The sequence below is a fragment of the Hylobates moloch genome, unplaced genomic scaffold, assembly GCF_009828535.3.
Source record: "Hylobates moloch isolate HMO894 unplaced genomic scaffold, HMol_V3 SCAFFOLD_2, whole genome shotgun sequence".
NCBI classification, from domain to species: Eukaryota; Metazoa; Chordata; class Mammalia; order Primates; family Hylobatidae; genus Hylobates; species Hylobates moloch.
In genome coordinates, this window is record NW_026652277.1 from 18,071,730 (window position 1) to 18,090,980 (window position 19,251).

The following is a 19,251-nucleotide window of genomic DNA, read 5'->3' on the forward strand; positions in this document are numbered from 1 at the left end:
TGCACTCTAGCCTGGGCAACAGAGCGAAAGCAGGACTCTGTCTCAAAAACAAAACAAAACAAAACAAAACAAAAAAAGTGGAAAAAGAAATTGAAGAGTAGATAAAAGCATAAATTAATCCAATGATATGCAATTTTCCTGTGAGCAATGAACTCACAAAGTGAGAGCTCTGAGGATAAAAGGTGATGATCCTGGGAGGAATTATTAATACACAGTAGTACAAGTTACATTTTTAGAAATGTCCAAATAGAAATGCAGGTATTAAGATGTAGAAAAGGAAATCTGGGTAGCTGAAATGTGATGCACTGACAAGGACAAATACTGCAAAACACCAGCTAATCACGTTGTAAGAGCCCTACGGATCAAGGGTACATTTTGTAATGAACCTATTCCGGAGTTATGGAAACGACCGCCAGCTGTTCCCGACTGAAGACTACTTGAGGCACGACGACCCAGAAAGTCCATATGTTTCCAAAGGTAAAAGCTTAATTAGATATATCACTTCTAACTGCATAAATCCACACTCCCAGAAGAAAGGAGATTAACTGCAAGGCATATGTCAGGAGGGTGACTTTCAAACATGCAACAGCTTCAGAGACTGAAACATGCTACTATTTCACTGTGGCTGTCTTTGGATGGGAAACTTTCCGGGGATCGTTATTTGTGTCTCTTTCAATGCTGGGTGCATATAACTTCCATAGTGAAAAATATTTTGAGGCCGGGTGAGGTGGCTCACACCTGTAATCCCAACACTTTAGGAGGCTGAGGCAGGAGGATTGCTTGAGCCCAGGAGTTTGAGACCAGCCAGCCTGGGCAACATAGTGAGACCCATCTCTACAAAAAATAATTTAAAAATTAGCTAGGAATGGGGGCACATTCTTGTATTCCCAGCTGCTTGGGAGGCTGAAGCGGGAGGATCACTTTTGCCCAGGAGGTCAAGACTGCAGTGAGCCATGATTGCATCACTGCACTCTATCAAGCCTGGATGACGGTGAGACTTTGTCTCAAAAAAAAGAAAAATTGTTTGTGTGTGAAAGTATGTAGTATCAGAGATACAAGGAATGAAGGTAATCCAGCTCTTTCTATGCTTCTATGAACTACTCTAAAGATCAGTTGGTAGTCATATCCTATATTATAAAATAGTCAAGCCATTGCCAAAAGTCATTGAAGAGACTTTTGTTTTTAACTGCTATTTAAACCTGGAAAGAGGTCTCAAAGTGACTATGCAATGTAAAACCTCCATCTGAATATTAGCAAAGGACTTTTTATATCTTATTTTATTTGAAAGGGAATGAGACCGCACAAAATTATGTGTGGGTGTTGTGCGGCCCTCTCTTTATGTACTTCCTGTCATTGCTGGGTTCTTCCTGATAGAAGCTTTGCCTTTTCATTGAGGTGTGACCTGAACCTGCGGTGGGGTGATTGGGTCTAACATGGCAAGACTGGTGACAGTGGGGACAGGGGCCCCTTATGGGGTATAATTATGCTTCCTGGTAATTTTCTAGTGTGCTACTACTACTGTAAGAAGCCCTCTAGGAAGATCAGGAATCCCCTACCAGGTGTGTCTGTGTTGACACACTCATTTCTCCCTTGTAAATTTGCTTGAACAAAGAGTTTGCAATGCATTTTTATCCCCCATGCATTTTACATTCACATCATAACAATAGGTGATCTATTAATTTACGTCAAGATACCACAATTGAGGTACAATTGATCACTAACTTTCATTCTGAAACCTCTATTCTATGTATTTTCTAGTATTTGGGTCTTGAAGATTATATTAGTGCAGAGTGCCAGGTGGGGAGGGAGGAAGCGTAGAAGGGAGGAGGAGGGAGGAAGACTTTTTGAGATAGGGTCTCACTATGTTGCCCAGGCTGGTCTCGAACTCATGGGCTCAAGTAATCCTCCCACTTTGGCCTCCCAAAGTCCTAGGGTTACAGTCGTGAGCAACTGCAGCCAGCTGTGGTTCTCAAGTATTCTTAAGAACACTTATTTTTTCATCTTTATTTGTACAAAATATTCTCCCACCACACTCAAACAAATGCAGTTTAGACTACAATGAGAGCATTTTGTTTATGTCAAGAAAACAAAGTGTATATTTCTTCATAAGTAAACTTTTAAAATGTAATTTCATTAGTACAGGAAATTAATAACTTTAGTGTCTCCTTCTTCAGCCTCACTCACCTCATCTACAAGCAGAGTTGGGACTCAATTATTCTGTGAATTTTAACTCCATGTAATAAATTAACCAAGCTTTGAAATTTCTTTGTAAGTATGGTTATAACAATTCACACTGCTGTTTATGCCAGTGGCTTTATTTCAAATGGTAGTTTCTCAGTTGGAGAAGCAGTTCGAAGTCATTTTGAGCTCCGTTAAACTCATTGCTTTATAGAGCTGTGATTACTTTCATGTCCTAATTAAATGGCCACGTCTCTCTCGCGCATCTTGTTTGGAAAGTGACAAGCAATAAAGACCTGTGTTATATTATGACTGACGAGCATTATTTGATTTTTGCTATGCAATATTGCATATGATATTTACTACCTGTGAACCTCCTTGTGGCATAGGACACCCTTTCTGGAGCAGGTAATGGAAAGGGATTATTAAAGGAAACGATCTCATGCTTTGTTTTTGAGAGGTTTCATCTGAAACAAAAACAGACTCACATACCACGAGCCCGATTACTATAGAACCGAAGAGACCTTTCCAGCTGTTTACACTTCGGATGTAAAATGGCAATTTGACATAGACTAACAGTGTGATGTGAGCATCTGCGTAAAAAGGCGACATATGGAGCATGCCCAGTGTGGGAGTGCGTTCTCCTCCCTCCGCCTCCCCCCTCCCCCTCGAGATCTCCAAAGATAAGGCTTGAACTTTGCACTTGCAAATGTCACTGCATACGTTTTTGCACTAGTTTTTTTTTTTTTTTTTCTGCGATTCTTTTACAACTAATTTCCTTTAACAATTTGAGCGCAGGGAAGAGAATGTTTAGGGTCATGAGATGCATTAAGTTTAGAACGAGTTGATGCTCGGCTTTTGAATGCACTTGTCTTCTTTATTTTTAAAGCAATATAAAGCACTCGAGTGTGTGTTTTCAGCCCCTCCTGAAATGGGAAAATAAGAATCTCCCTGGATGGGAGTCCTCTGGGGCAGGGAGTGAAAGCCCCGGAGGCAGAAAGGGACGGAGAACAGGGGCTTGCCCAGAGCATGGATAGGAAAGGAGCTGGGGTTCTCCGGGTCTCAGCGCGCACTGAGAACCTGTGCCCGGGGCTGCAGCTGCGGACGATAAAGGCGCTGTCTGGCTCATGAAGGCCACCTGGATCAGGCTTCTGAAAAGAGCCAAGGGAGGAAGGCTGAAGAATTCTGATATCTGTGTAAGCGCAAGGGCTTTCGTTGGGGGGAGAGGTTATTTTGTCTCTGCTTTTCTGTTGTTGCAGTGAGTGCAGGTAGACAGGGTGGTTTGATTTGGTTAATCGGATCATGATTACAGGAGAGCGAAGCTGGAGAGATTCCTCTTGTTTTCCGAGCTCCTTTCCCTACTTTGTGATTAATTGCCAGATGAGCTGTCCCAGGCAGATGTTTTGTGTAGACGGCTTTTTTATTAAATCTAGGTAAAGGTATTTTAAAATGTGTTGCTGGAAGATGGAGTGAAGTTAGCTGCTAGTGTGTTACACTTTTATCAGAGAAAATTGCAGGTGTATAAAAAGGTAAACAAAGATTCTTCAGATTAAAGTGGGAATCATGGTAGTGACATTTTGGAGAGTTCAAGTTTATAATTCAGACTTTCTTTCATGTTTTTATTAGGCTTAATGTCCTCCTAGTTTTAAATACCTGCTTTAGCATGTAGATTGTTCTTGAAGCTATCCTTGAAACCCATCGTTGTCCTTCAGTTCTGCACTGCACCATCAAGCTGTTTAATTATAAAACCAACTTGTTCTGGCTTCCAGGAAGGATGGTTTTTTTGGAACATAAAGCTTGGGAAGGAATGGCAACTCAGTAGACACAACTATTCTATTGAATGTCTGCAAACCAGAGCATGGTTTTCTAGATAGGTTTCTGCAAAATGAATTATTTTCTCCTCTTTTCAGGAACGTACAGAACAATCCGGGAAGCTAACTGCTGTGTCGATGAGACTTTTCCAATGCAAACATCATAGATTGAATCTACTTTAAAATGTACATTTTCCCCTCCAGGGTTCGGCAGACTCCTACACTAGCCGTCCATCCGATTCCGATGTATCTCTGGAGGAGGACCGGGAGGCAGTGCGCAGAGAAGCGGAGCGGCAGGCCCAGGCACAGTTGGAAAAAGCAAAGGTAAAATCTTTTCCTCCCTGCCAAGATCTTTCTTTGCAAGTTATGCTATGCCCCGATAGACCACCTGTGGGAGTTTCCCCTAAAGCTTGTTTGATCTATTAGGGCGTTTCATTGTCTGGTTTTAGAAAGGTACTAAACATGAAGCCTGGTTTCTTCCTTTGGTAGAAAAAGGAAGTGTGGTGTATAAGACTGGTCTTCTATGTTGTTTTATAATCCAAGCAACTCGTTTCTGTGGGTGGATGGCTTATTTGGACACATACAAAAGGATCCCTGAATTTGCCAAGAGGAAAAACTGCACCTTATATCAACACGTTTTACTTCATTTCTCCAGTAAACTATACCTCTGTTAAGAAAAAAAAAAAAACAGACTGACTTCAAGCTATTGTTTATTTTCTTAGACTTGAACAGTTTTTCTCCTGAATTTTACTTCACAGGTGTTTTATATTAGTATCCTCTTATTTTCAAAATGGATTACATTATGCTTTTCAAAAAGCAACAGAGGATTTTATTGATTTTTAAAAGTTTCTTCTCTTAGAACATGTTCTTCTCCATCCCATCTCAATAAAGTGTGTATATATGGAGGGGAGACTGCAAAGCAGCTATGAAATAGATAGTTAACAGGATTTATCTCAGGCTGTGCCTCATTTCACTCATTGCAATGATTTGAATTCTTTTCCCCATGCTGTCCTTGGAATAGTGGCTACTTCTAAAGCATAGATTGTTCAAGTTGAAGGTAGCTTGGTTTGTGGGATACTCAGTCACTTCTTAATGAACCTATTTTAACATGGTTGTTGATTTTCCTTTGAAAAACTTGTCTTGAAAAAGGCTAAGTGCCTTGTTGATCGTGCTAGAAATACCAGGATAGCATTTCTACTGGCTGCTTCATCTCTGAGATGAGTAAAATCTATGTGTGTTGCTATGGGAATTGTGGTTAGGAGATTCTGGTTTGAATGCATGGACAGCCCTTATGTAATACATTATTCATGACCTCTAGTGCGGCTGCCATCAAAGTCTACTGAGGAACTGCCAGGAGACCTTGACTTCTAAAAAGCAGTACTTTTGTATATGAGAATGATGTTCTTACCTCGCCTGGCAGGGAAATTTTCTCCAGGACTGACAGTCTTCTCTGAAAGGCAGTTCATAAATAGCAGATGCAGGGAGGGTTTTGTGATGGTGGAAACTGATAAAACTGGATGTGGCCCAGTTGCCATCAATGAATCTGCTCTACCAATGTTAGCCACTTAGAACATTGTGAAGTTGAAATTAAATAATGAAGAACATTAAATAACGTATGACAGTCGGCACTGTAGTTAATATAGGTTGCAACTGAGAGTCTGAATTCTATATTCTATATTTTGCATTGTGTGTAAAGAACAGGACAAAAAAACTACAATTTGTATTCCGAAAATAAGATTGTTCTATTTGCGGCTAATTTATTCATGTAAGTTTCACATACCAAAATTGAACAGTTTCTCAGGCTCATACTCCATCATGATACAGCCCAATAGACTGTAGGTTTGGTTTTCAGTTGTTATGTAATTGGGGCATTTTTGTTCATGACTCTGTGGCTATGTCATGAGTTAAATGACATTGATGCAAAGAACTTTTAAAGTGTCTTTTAACCAAGCATGGATCGAAATGTTGCTCCTAAATCAAACCAGGGTCATGTTTCTTGTCCTACAGCCTAAAAAGTTGATAGTTAGAAATGATGAAGAAGACAAAAGAAAATGAAGAGACTTTAAAACAAAAGCAAAATAATTGAAAAGCTATTTCCTATGTTTAATAAAAGATAGTTTATTTAATGGGTGAGATGGGAATGGTTAATGGATAACAAAAAAATAGAAAGAATGAGTAAAACCTATTTGATAGCACAATAGGGTGACTAAAGTCAATAATAACTTAACTGTATATTTTTAAATAACTTAAAGCATGTAATTGGACTGTGGCTCACAGGATAAATGCCTGAGGGGATGGATGCCTCATTCTCCATGGTATGCTTATTTCATATTGCATGCCTGTATCAAACCATCTCATGTACCTCATAAATATATACATCTACGTACCCATAAAAATTTTAAAAAAATCGTTTATTTGTATTTTTTTTCTTTAAAATTAGGTCAATATTTTAAACCTTTGATGTATTCAAATGAGATACACTAGGGTAAGTGAGAATTTAAATATGTCTCAAAGATACAAAGATGAGGACTGAATTTTCCTTTATATTAAAATCATGGTTTGGTAAATCTGGTTTATTAATCCCAATATCCTTGAAGAAATAATGCAAAATAGGGATTGTAGAAGGCTAGTTCCCTCTATAAATTCTTATTTTTATCTATAAAAATAACCTCATTCTTTTCCAGAATTTCATTGTGCCTTTGTGAAACCTATGTGAAAATGAAGCCTTAAAGTTTAAAAACATAACAATTCATGCTATTTAACTTTAAATACTTAAAAACACTTTGCACAGCCATTTTGGAAGAATCAGACATTTTCTACATTTACTTTGTAACCATCAAAGCATCTCTCAAACAAAAAGACTTTACAAGTCCGTGCTTTTACTCACCCTACTGATCACATGTAATAAGTAAGTCTGTGCAGATGACCTTAGCAGTGCTTTCAGATCCTGGTCCTGTACAAATACAAACACATTATCCACTAATTGCCTGATAATACCTCTATGAAATAACGTGATTAGCAAGAAGTGAGACCGAAGATACTGTTTTTAAAATTTAAGTGACCTACAAAAGGTTATATAACGAAGTACTCTGTGCTGTCAATAAACCTATTACTCTCCACTACCACTTTGTTAAGGCTTTTCTTAGCCACTAAACTCTGCAGTGAATAGATTAGATGTTAATTTTGAGGCCAGTAAATACCAACTGACATGACATTGTTTTTTAACGTGCTATGTTCTGGTTCCAAATGTGTGTTTTGATGTTGTACAGTTATGGCATACTTTGCAAATCCTGGTCATTTCAGTTTGTGCTATCTGATACTACCTTAAAGACAAGTAATATATGAATCTAATTTATTCCCAAGTTGATCTTCTCTTTGAAAACATCTTTACTGAGATATAATTCACCCATTTAAAGTGTATAATTCAGTGGTTTTTAGTATGTTCAGAGGTGTACAACCATCACTATAATCAGTTTTAGAGCATTCTCATTGCCCCATAAAGAAATTCCAAGCCTGTTATCAGTCACTCTCCATTCTCCCCAACCATCCCCCTGTCCCCAGGCCTAGAACCACTATTCAACTTTTGTGTCTACAGATTTGTCTATTCTGTATATTGCATATAAATGAAATCTTATGATAGGTGGTCTTTTGTGATTGGCTACTTTTGGACATCTGGATTGTTTCCACCATTTAGGTATTGTGCATTATGCTGTTACAAACATTCCTGTGTATATTTTTGTGTGTGTGGGCGTATGTTTTCATTTCACATACATATGTACTTTGGAATGAAATTGCTGGGTCACATGATCATCTCTTTTTAATTGAAATAATGATTTTTTTCTTATCTCCTTTGATCCTCAAAAACGATGCCTTCTGCCCTATATGCAGGACGCTGAGTTGGGAAATCTGGATGTAGAAGGAATTGAAGCAGAGATAAGATAGATTCAGCCGGGCACACTGGCTCATGCCTGTAATCCAGCATTTTGGGAGGCCGAGGCGGGTGGATCACCTGAGGTCATGAGTTTGAGACCAGCTTGGGCAACATGGTGAAACTCTGTCTCTACTAAAAATATAAAAATTAGCTGGGTTTGGTGGGGTATGCCTGTAATCCCAGCTACCTGGGAGGCTGAGGCAGGAGAATCACTTGACGCTGGGAGGGAAAGGTTGCAGTGAGCTGAGATCTCTTACTGTCACATGGGCAGCAGAGGAAGATTCTGTCCAAAAAAAAAAAAAAAAACACGATGGACTCAATGTGATCTTCTTAGCCGAATAGAATAACCTTTAATCTTGAATCCATTGTTCTTTTATCATTAAATATCTACTACATTAAGGAAAATGTTAGGCACAGTTGGTGAGTAGGAGGGACTGCAAGGCCAGAGCCACAAAGAAGAAACGGGCAGGTCTTTTGCCTGTGAGAAGCTTTCATTGTTTGTTTTGGGAGAAAGTCGCGGTCGTAAAAGGTGGAATACAATACATTGTGGGGAAGGGAGGGATAGAGAGTTCTGTGAGCACCCAGGTTTAGACTGCATCCTACTGGTAGGAACAGAAAATCCTTCTTGGAGGAGGTGGTGGCTTAAAAAATAGACCTCACAGCAGGGGTTCGTGTTCTGTTAGGAACAAGGCTACACAGCAGGAGGTGAACAGCAGCGGCCAGATAGGAAGCTTCATCTATATTTACAGCCACTCCCCACTGCTCACATAACCACCTGAGCTCCACCTCCTGTCAGATCAATGGCAGCATTAGATTCTTATAAGAGTGCAAACCCTTTTGTGAGTTATGCATATAAGGGATTGAGGTTGCACACTCCTTATGAGAGTCTAATGCCTGACGATCTGTCACTGTTTCCCATCACCCCCAAATGGGACCATCTAGTTGCAGGAAAACAAGCTCAGGGTTCCCACTGATTCTACATGATGGTAAGTTGTATAATTGTTTCACTGTATATTACAATGTAATAATAAGAGAAATAAAGTGCACAATCAATGTAATGTGCTTGAATCATTCCGAAACCATCCCTGAACCCCAGTCCATGGAAAAATTGTTTTCCTTGGTGCCAAAAAGGTGGAGGACTGCTGCCTTACAGGATGGACAGATGAAGTTTAGCTCTTGAAGTACAAAGGGGGAAGTAAAGAAGAGAGAAATGCCTCCCAGGCCCTGGAATACAGTGTATATAATGGTCAGTGTAAGTAAAGGCTCTGCAGCAAGAAAACATAGACCCTTCCAGAGAAAGGTTAGTTTCTTGAGAAAATGTCTTCATTCTACCTTCAAGTTTAATTAATAAATTAGCTGGTTATAGTATTCAAGAATGAAAAATGTTTTTCTTCAGATTTCTGAAGGTTTACTTCATGGTCTTCTAAAGCCCGGCCCTGCTGCTCTATCTTTTTTTTTTTTTTTTGAGACAATGTCTCCCTCTGTTGCCCAGGCTGGAGTGCAGTGGTGCCACCTCAACTCAGTGCAACTCCACCTCCCGGGTTCAAGCGATTCTCCCACCTCGGCCTCCAGAGTAGCTGGCATTACAGGCACACACCACCACACCCAGATAATTTTTGTATTTTTAGTAGAGACAGAGCTTCTCCATGTTTCCCAGGCTGGTCTCAAACTCCTGTCCTCAAGTGATCCATCCGCCTCGGTCTCCCAGAGTGCTAGGGTTACAGATGTGACCCACCATGCCCGGCCTGTTCTGTCTTTAAGTGTGGTGTTTGGTTTTTTAAAATTCTCTGATATTTTAAGAACTGATCTTCCTTTGGTATTTTGACATTTTGGCATGACATGCCTTGGTGTGCACCTTTTTGTTTATTGTACTTGGCTTCTCATACATTCATTGTGAAGAGCTGATCAGTTCATTTCTGGAAACTGTCCTTTTTTTTGGAATAATTTCTTCCCCTATGTTTTCCTCTTTTTATTGGCTCTCTGGTTTGTGAGATATTTGACTTGAGCCTCTCTGTAATCATTTTTCTCACTTTTTCTCCATCTTTTTGTTGTACCTGAATTTTTGTCAACTTCTAACCCATCTGCTAAAATTATATTTGTCAAAATGTCTAATTACCAAGAGCTTTCTTCTTTTCTTCATTTATAGCTTCTTGTTTTTATTCCATAGCCATAATATTTTCTCTTATGTCTCTTCAGATACTAATTTTTTTGAAGTTGTCTGTGCTGTCACTGTTGTTTAAGCTTTTTAAATATTTGATGTTACTTTTACATAATGGAGACTTTCTTCAAATGTTTGATTTTTAATGACTATTATTTCATTGCTATATTTGAAGTGAAAATAAACTGTAGGAAGCTGCAAAAGCATACATCTTCATGAAGCTTATGAAGCAGTGGAAGCACCTATTGTAGAAGGTTAAAACTGGGTTATCCTATAGGAAGTATAAGGACTACATACACAAGGATCATCAGTGGTGAAATTATTGACTGCCTGTTGGAATTTATACACCAACAAGAAGTTTTCAAATGAACTTAAGGAAACATTCACTATCCCTGACTTTTTTTTTTTCTTAAGATGGAGTCTTACGCTGTCACCCAGGCTGTAGTGCAGTGGTGCAGTCACGTGATCTCAGCTCACTGCAGCCTCTGCCTCCCAGGGTCAAGCAGTTCTCCTGCCTCAGCCTCCCGAGTAGCTGGGACTACATGTGTGCACCACTGTGCCCAGCTAATTTTTGTATTTTTAGTCGAGACAGGGTTTCACCATGTTGGCCAGGCTGGTCTTGAACTCCTGACCTCAAGTGATCTGCCCACCTTGGCCTCCTGAAGTTCTGGGATTACAAGCATGAGCCACTGTGCCTCGCCATACCCCCAACTTCTTAGCTAGGGAGTATAGGTGAGAAGACATGAGAAGATAATGAAAATCTCTTACAAACACATAGGTTTACAAAACACAAGCCTGAAACCAAGATGCTCAGGCAGTGCTGAAATTTGCTTTTGGGAGGAAATCCCCGTTTCACGATGTTTGAAAACATTCTCTTGCTGGATCCTGTGTCATCAGATAGAGAAGGCCAAAACTGCAGAGTCTGCAAGGTTCTTTAGGGATGAGATTATGGACGCAAATTTTTTCTTCAAGGGAGGAGTATTTTTACTTCACTACTAGTTTTCTTCAGGTTTGTTTATTATTATTTTTTTTAGACAAGGTCTCACTCTGTTGCCCAGGCTGGAGTTGCAGTGGCATGATTACTGCTTACTGCATCCTCAAGCTCCTGGAGTCAAGCAATCCTCCCACCTCAGTCTCCAGAATAGCTGGGACCACAGGCATGTGCCACCATGCCTCGCTAACATTTTTTTAAAAATTTTTGGTAATCCCAGCACTTTGGGAGGCCAAGGCAAATGGATCACCTGAGGTCAGGAGTTCGAGACCAGCCTGGCCAACATGGTGAAACCCTGTCTCTACTAAAAATACAAAAAAAAATAGTTGGGTGTGGTGGTGTGCACCTGTAATCCCAGCTACCCCAGAGACCGAGGCAGGAGAATCACTTGAACCCGGGAGGCAGAGGTTGCAGTGAGCCGAGGTCACGCCATTGCACTCCAGCCTGGGCAACAGGAGGGAAACTCTGTCTCCTGGAAAAAAAAAAAAAAAAAAATTTAGAGACAAAGTCTCCTTATGTTGCCCAGGCTGGTCTCAAACTCCTGGGCTCAAGTAATCCTCCTGCCTCGACCTCCCAAAGTGCTGGGATTACAGGTGCGAGCCACTGTGCCCTGGAGTTTATTCAGTTTTGACCTATCAAACTTCTCTACTTCCAACACGTCCGGCTTATCACTTATCTTGACTAAAAGAAAGCCTGAAGACGTGAAGTTTCAGGAAAGGCTGTCTGCTGGGCTGAGACTCTGACTCTGGGCAAGGTTTAATTTTTGATCATCTATTCATAATTAAGAGGAAAACATTGTAAAGCTGATTGGAAGCTCTAAATGCAGTGGCAAAGCTTCTTGACAGGTCGTCTTGTATGGGGTAATTGGGGAGGGACCGAAGAACTGGTGGGAGGGGGCACCATTATCTTTTAATCTGGCCAATGCCCCAGAGAGGACTCCCCCAGTCTCCTGTCTAGCTCTATTAGACCGGTCACAGGCTTCTGGCAGTTGTCCAGGAAAAGGTAGCTAGAGTTTCATCACTTAGGATGGAGATCTTAAAATTATTTAATCCTCCTATGTTCAGTATGTCACTCGCCTTTACTCTCAGCTATCCCTCTGATTGCCTGAAATCTCCTGGTCATCCTCTCCAGAGATTAAACCTTTAGCCTTCCAGATGTGAGGGGAGAGAGAAAGTGGATTCTGATAAGTCCAATATCCAGGCAGTGCTATTTTCAGCCCCAGCCGTACTTCTTGCTTCAGAGGTGCCTGTTACCTCCAGTTCCCCCTCCCTGCCAGGGCCATGCAGCTGCAATCGGCTTTCTACTCCTTAGCCCTCCTGCCCGCCTCTTGCGGGTACTCTCATTCTAATGCTTTCTACTCTGCTAGTTCATTACTGCTTGTTCATTGCGTTGTATATTCTATGTTTCCACGTACTCTCATCTGGTTTCCTGTTCTTTGTATCTGTGGGTTTATACTTTTTCTAAAAACATATTTTCAGGAGGAAGCATTAGTTCAGTTTACCGTGTTTTGTTCCAAGTAGTTTTCAATAAACATACTACAAAAAAGAAAAAATATTTCTCATCTTGCCTTAGTTCATAAATGCCTTACAGATTGAGAGAATTCCCCTAACTAGCCTTTGAAGAAGAAAGAAGAAACATGAACATCTTTATGTACCATCAGCCTGAAGATAGTTTTTTTATTTCAAAAAAATATTAAACATGTTTTAAAAATATGTCTTATCGTGAACATTATGTGGAAGGTAGGAGAGAAATATACACGTATGTCTATAATGCATATGTTCTTAAACCTACAAGATAGACTACTGGAGAATCCAGAGAATAGGTGGCAGGTGTGAAATTGAGGGCTACTTATGGGGAAAAAAAACAATGTGTTGGCCGGGCATGGTGGCTCATGCCTGTAATCCCAGCACTTTGGGAGGCCAAGGCAGGCGGATCACAAGGTCAGGAGTTCGAGACCAGCCTGGCCAACATGGTGAAACCCCGTCTCTACTAAAAATACAAAAATTAGGCAGGCATGGTGGTGGGCGCCTGTAATCCCAACTACTCAGGAGACTGAGGCAGGAGAATCACTAGAACCCAGGAGGCAGAGATTGCAGTGAGCTGAGATCACGCCATTGCACTCCAGGCTGGGCGACAGAGCAAGACTCCATCTGAAAAAAAAAAAAAAAAAAAAAAATCCAGCAGTGATATCTTATGAAAAACACAAGCACAAATTATGTCACACATTCTTACGGAAATATTTTAGGCTGAAATTATTTTCACAATGTACATTTTCATGCTTCTTGCATTAAAAAATTGTCAACTCTTTGCTTATAGCACGTACCTTTCAAGTAGAGTTAGAAAACTGGCTGAATATGTCTAATTTCTGGCAGCATGAGTTTGTTTATTGTTCAAATACGCATTAGCTTAGATTGCGTTTTTCTACCTGTGATAAATAAAAAGAATGCAGAAGCCTGCTGGATCTGTGTTAGGCTTCTCTTCCCTGTTGACATATACTTATGACTGGGTAGGTAACAATCACACACATTGGTACTGTCATTCTTCCATTCACCTCTAATATTAATTGATGATAATATTAGTAATGACAACAGTAATAGCACTTAATGCCCAATCGCTTCTCATTACAGACAATTTGAAAGATATAAAAGGAAAAGGCAAAACTTGTGTCTTTGAGCATTTTTTTTTTTTTTTTTGGAGATGGAACCTCGCTCTGTTGTCCAGGCTGGAGTGCAGTGCCACCATCTTGGCTCACTGCAACCTCTGCCTCCTGGGTTCAAGCAATTCTGCTGCCTCAGCCTCTGGAGTAGTTGGGATTGCAGGCACCTGCCACCATGTGGGCTAATTTTTGTATTTTAAGTAGAGATGGGGTTTTACCATGTTGGCCAGGCTGTTCTCGAACTCCTGACCTCAAGTGATCTGCCTGCCTCGGCTTCTCAAAGTGCTGGAATTACCGGCGTCAGCCACTGTGCCCAGCCTTTTTAAGCATGTTGAAATATATTTGAGCAGTCGTGACCATACAATACATACAGCACTGATGACTACACTGTCAGCAAAATCCTTACTCTCAAAGTTCTTGCTGCAAAACAAACAGATCTCAGCCTACTGGCGTTAAGTCACCATTTTATTTGGGTTACAATTCTCTGCCACACATCCTTCGCCAGCTGTCCGGTTAGTTGGTGACCAGGTGACCTGGGATAGCTTGTTACATGTGTCTGGAGGCTGATAGCTGTCAGCATGTGTATCTGGTTCTCTTCCATATGGTTGTTTATCCTCCAGCAGGCTGGCTAGGGTTCGCGTGCTGGTCCCAGGGCTGCTTCATGAGAGAGCAAGCTCCAAGGGGGTGATAATCACATCTCTACTTGTGTCATGTTTGCTAATGTCGCACTGGCAAAAGCAAGTCACAGGGCTAAGCCTGGAGTCAAATGGGAATTACCAAGGGTGTGGATTCAGGTGGGATATGTTGCAACCACTTTCTGCAAACAACCTGCCACATTCATCTTTTTTCTTCCTTACCCCTTTGGAAGAAGAAATGTCTCCATGCCTTGTGAAATAAACAACGCTGTCATCCCTTCTGTCCTATTTTTTTCCCGTCTTTCTACTGCCAGCCTTATCACCCCAGGCTTTATTTTCCTGCTCCAATTTCTTCCCTACTTACTCTTTAACACCGTGAAACTGATTTCTGTCTCCATCTCTTTACTGAGGGTCTCTAGTGACTTCCTAATCACAAAGCCACTGACCTTTTATTAAACCTCCCCTTGACATCTCTGCAAACTTCAATGTGTTTTTCTTCTCTGGTAAGTCACTTTTGTCTTGCAGGTGCTGGTACACGCAAAGTCTACTTCTGCTACCACTCCGGTGGTTCCTGTTCAGTCCCTTCTGTTTCAACTTTTAGTTCCCTTGCCTGAAATGTAGAAGTCCATTCAACCAAATGCTCAGGACTCCTTGATGTTTGTTGCTTTAGGCGTGTCATTGGTTTCTAGACTGAGCTCTGTAGAGCCCCAAGAGATCCATGGATTCTTCTGGAGTCACTGCAGAGGCTTAGGGATGCCCAGCAAGCTGTGGTCTGCACATTGTACCCAGGATTCAGCCAGAACAGTGCTACCTTTGCATGTTTTATTTTATTGTATTGCATTTTTATTTAATTTTTTTTGAGATAGAGTTTTGCTCTTATTACCCAGGCTAGATTGCAGTGGCATGATCTCAGCTGACTGCAACTTCTGCTTCCTGGGTTCAAGTCATTCTCCTGCCTCAGCCTCCCAAGTAGCTGGGATTACAGGCACATGCCATCACACCCAGGTAATTTTTTGTATTTTTAGTAGAGATGGGGTTTCACCCTGTTGGCCAGGCTGGTCTCAAACTCCTGACCTCAGATGATCCACCCGCCTCAGCCTCCCAAAGTGCTGGGATTATGGGCGTGAGCCACTGTGCCCAGCCACACATGTTTTATGTATTGGGACCTTTATGTGCATTTTCCTTTGAATAAAGAGTTTCACCTCCAGAGCGAGCTTTAAACCACTGCCATCTTCCCTTCTATTCTCTCATACTTCTCCAGGCTTTAGCCGTCACTTACAGTTAGTGCCTTTGGTCTTTGCCTCTCTCCCTAGTGCTTCGGTCTCAGGTCCTGTTTTTGGATCTCTGTCCATTCTGCCACCCACTTAAAATTGAGCTCCCAGTCTTTTCCTTTAAACTCTTTCTTCTCTGCATTTTCCATTTCCATTCTCATTACCTCCATCCTTCCAAACCTGAAACCTTTGTCGAAGGGTCAACAAATCTTTTCCTGGGAATTATCAGAAGGGAAATATTGCAGGGGCAGGGGCAGGGGTCATTCAGTTTCTATGCAACTACTCAGAAACCTGGATTTGGATTCCATCTCTGCCATGGACTGGCTGCCTGACTTTTTGATAAATTACAAGTGAAGCTAGGTTTTGCCATTTGTAAAAGGAACTAACCTCTGTTTCACAGGATTCCAGTGATAATTGAATAAGCTGTTACTTACAAAGCACAAGGTTCCTGGACCTATCTTTCCCTACTCTGGCCCTTGTGATGGGCACAGGCAACTGGGACACACAGCACCTGCTGTGGAGCAGTTCAGGGTGTGGTGAGGAATCTGAATGGGAAGTGATCAAACAAGTGTCTTTGCCTCCTCTGTAGTTATTTGTGCTCTTACACTATTTTACATGGTCACTATCAGCTTAGTTGTTTGTCACTTGGTGGTGAGTGCTGTAAGGTAGATTTGAGATGTCCAGGGGACTGCAGACCTGCCTGGGATATGACTGGCATTGACACACTTGCTTGATCTCGCAGCAGTTGTCATGGCAGGTCAGGTTGCAGCCCCATCCACCCCAGTGATGAAGGCAGGGGCCTTGTCTCCTTCACCCTAACTTTGAGATGTGCTCTCTGCTTCTTAGTCACACGGGTGCAGATCTCTGCCTGAGTTCTCAAGAGCAATTGAGCTCTCTCTTGCTCCTCTCACAGGCCCTTTTCTGAGTAACACCGAGTATTTGGGAACAAAATTACACATTGCTCTCTGTTTATTTGTGGTTATATTTATCTTGGCAATCTACCTGTTAAGCTAATTTTAACTTTCTTATGGGTAACAATCACATGTTTTAAAAGGAACCTGATGGTTCCAGAATCCTTGTTAAGGACTGTTACTACCACTGTTTCTTTTTTTTTTTTTTTTTTGAGACAGAATCTCTGTCACCCAGGCTGGAGCGTAGTGGCACGATCTTGGCTCACTGCAACCTCTGATTCCCGAGTTCAAGCAATTCTCCTGCCTCAGCCTCCCAAGTTGCTAGTATTACAGGCGTGCACCACCACAGCCTGCTGATTTTTGTATTTTTAGCAGAAATGGGGTTTCACCAGGTTGGCCAGGCTGCTCTCATAGACTTCTGGCTATTTTAAAACCATAAATGGGTTAAGGAAGGATTATTATAAACTTTGCAGTTCAAGCTTTTTTTTTTATCTTAGAGCGCTGTAACTGAATGTCTTTGTAGTATCACTGTAAACACAGCTATAAATATGCAATTCTTCCCTCCCTTTTTCTCCACCAGATATGAACAGGGAACGACATGAAGACTTTTGTGCAGAGCTTAGAACAGTCAACCCTCTCTTCTTATGAGTTTTTGCCCCATCAATGGCCAAATAAAAGATGTTGAAAACTGTGGAAAAAAGTAGAATTTATTTAATTAGCAAACGTTTGATGAGTGATATTATGCTATCGAGTTAGGAGTTTAAGGAAGGGAAATGGAAGATGTGTTACATGTGGTTTCTTCCTCAAGAAGCTCATGGTCTAATAGTCATGCTAAAAATGTATATCACTGGGTAATGTGGTAGCTATCAGACTTAAAGCACTGTAGGCTTGGCATGGTGGCTCATGCCTGTAATCTCAGCACTTTGAGAGGCTGAGGTGGGAGAATAGCTTTAGGCCAGGAGTTTGAGATCAGCTTGGGTAATGCAGTGAGACCTCATCTCTACAAAAAATAAGAAAAAATAGTTAGGTATGGTGGTACATGCCTGTAGTTCCAGCTACTCAGAAGGCTGAGGCAGGAGGATTGCTTGAGCCCAGGAGTTAGAAGCCACAATAAGCTATAACTGCACCAATATACTCCAGCCTGCATGACACAGAAAGACCCCGTCTCTTAAAAAAAAAAAAAAAAAAAAAAAAGGAAAAAAAAAAAAAAAAAAAAGCATTATGATCCAAATAGCAAATGGGTGGACCCCAACACTGCTGGAGAAGGAAGTGCTGATGACCAGAGAAGGGCACTTTAAATTATATAAGCCCCCACTGTTAGTGACTGACCCTCTGGAGGCAGAGCCTACATTAACCAGCAATGTGATTCTCTCTGAGGTTAGCAAGATGATTGCTAACTGTGGGGTCCAACAAAGGCTGTCATTTTAGATTATTTTTGTTTTAAATCTCAATTTGCAATTTACTTAATGGCCCAAGCATCAGATCCCTAGAATCTTTTCATCTTGCACATCGGAAACTCTGTATCATCTGAACAATTCCTCATCCCCCTGCCCCCATGAAGCCCCTGAAAACTACCATGCCACAATATTTTTCTTTTTTTTATTTGCTCAAATTTATGGGGTAGCTAAGACATTTTTTACAGGTGTATAATGCATAGTGACCAAATGAGGGGACACAGGGTGTCTGTCACCCAAGTACAGCAGTTTTGTTGAGTATAGTCATCCTACTCTCCTGTCAAACACTGAATTGATTCCTTCCATCTTACTGTATGCTTGTACCCTTTAACCCACTTCTCTTCCTCCTCCCTGCACCCCCCACTCACCCTTTTCAGTCTGTTATTTTTCCACTCTTTATCTCCATGTATTCAATATTTGTCCCTTTGTGACTGGCTTATCTCAGCATGATATCCTCAAGATTCATCTATGTTGTCCCATGTGACAGAATTTGCTTCTTTTTCAAGGCTGAGTAATATTCCATTACATGTATAGACCACATTTCTTTATCCATTTATCTGTCAATGGATATTTGGGCTGCTTCCACCTCTTGGCTACTGTGAATAATGCCATAAAGTTTTGTCTGCTTGTTTGTTTTTTGAGACAAAGTCTCACTCTGTCACCCAGGCTGGAGTGCAGTGGCATGATCTCAGCTCACTGCAACCTCTGCCTCCTGGGTTCAAATGATTCTCCTGCCTCAGCCTCCTGAGTAGCTGGGACTACAGGTATGCACCATCATGGCCAGCTAATTTTTTTTTTAGTAGACACAGGGTTTTGCCATATTGGCCATGGTGGTCTTGAACCCCTGACCTCAGGTGATCCACCAGCCACAGCCTCCCGAAGTTTTTTTTTAATCTTGAATTTTTTTTCAATGAGCCTGTCAAGGTGGACTGTCAGCAAGCAGGAACTATAGCATATGTTTCAGAGCAGCTCAGTGTTTAACTTCCCATTTTATTGTTTTGCTTGGTCTTTAACAAGTATTAAGTAGGGAAGGGGAAGCAGATACAGTTACCCCATCTTATGGATGAGCAAACTGATGGTGGATACTGAAGGATCTTGCCCAAGATTACTAAGCTCATAAGTGTCAGAATTAGGGCAAGGACCCAGGCTTCTGTCTCAGAGGCTTTTTTTTTTTTTTAATGTTCTTTCACCTCATCAAGGAGCTGCTTTTAGAAAGACACGGGCTTATGAAAGCAGAAAGTGCATTAAAAAAAAA

General features: G+C 41.2%; 1 protein-coding gene across 6 annotated transcripts in view; it reads left to right on the forward strand.

Annotated features, from left to right (window-relative positions):
* CACNB2 (calcium voltage-gated channel auxiliary subunit beta 2) overlaps window positions 1-19,251 on the forward strand; it is a 404,032-nt gene that overhangs the window by 261,173 nt on the left and 123,608 nt on the right. For 4 of the 6 annotated variants that reach the window (XM_032165854.2, XM_032165884.2, XM_058432056.1 and 1 more), the window contains one exon: window positions 4,194-4,313. In XM_032165854.2, the coding sequence (XP_032021745.1) occupies window positions 4,194-4,313 (120 nt within the window). Of the gene's footprint in view, window positions 1-2,848; window positions 3,375-4,193; window positions 4,314-19,251 lie in introns of those variants that run through there. The other 2 variants (XM_032165922.2, XM_032166009.2) reach the window with 1 other exon arrangement.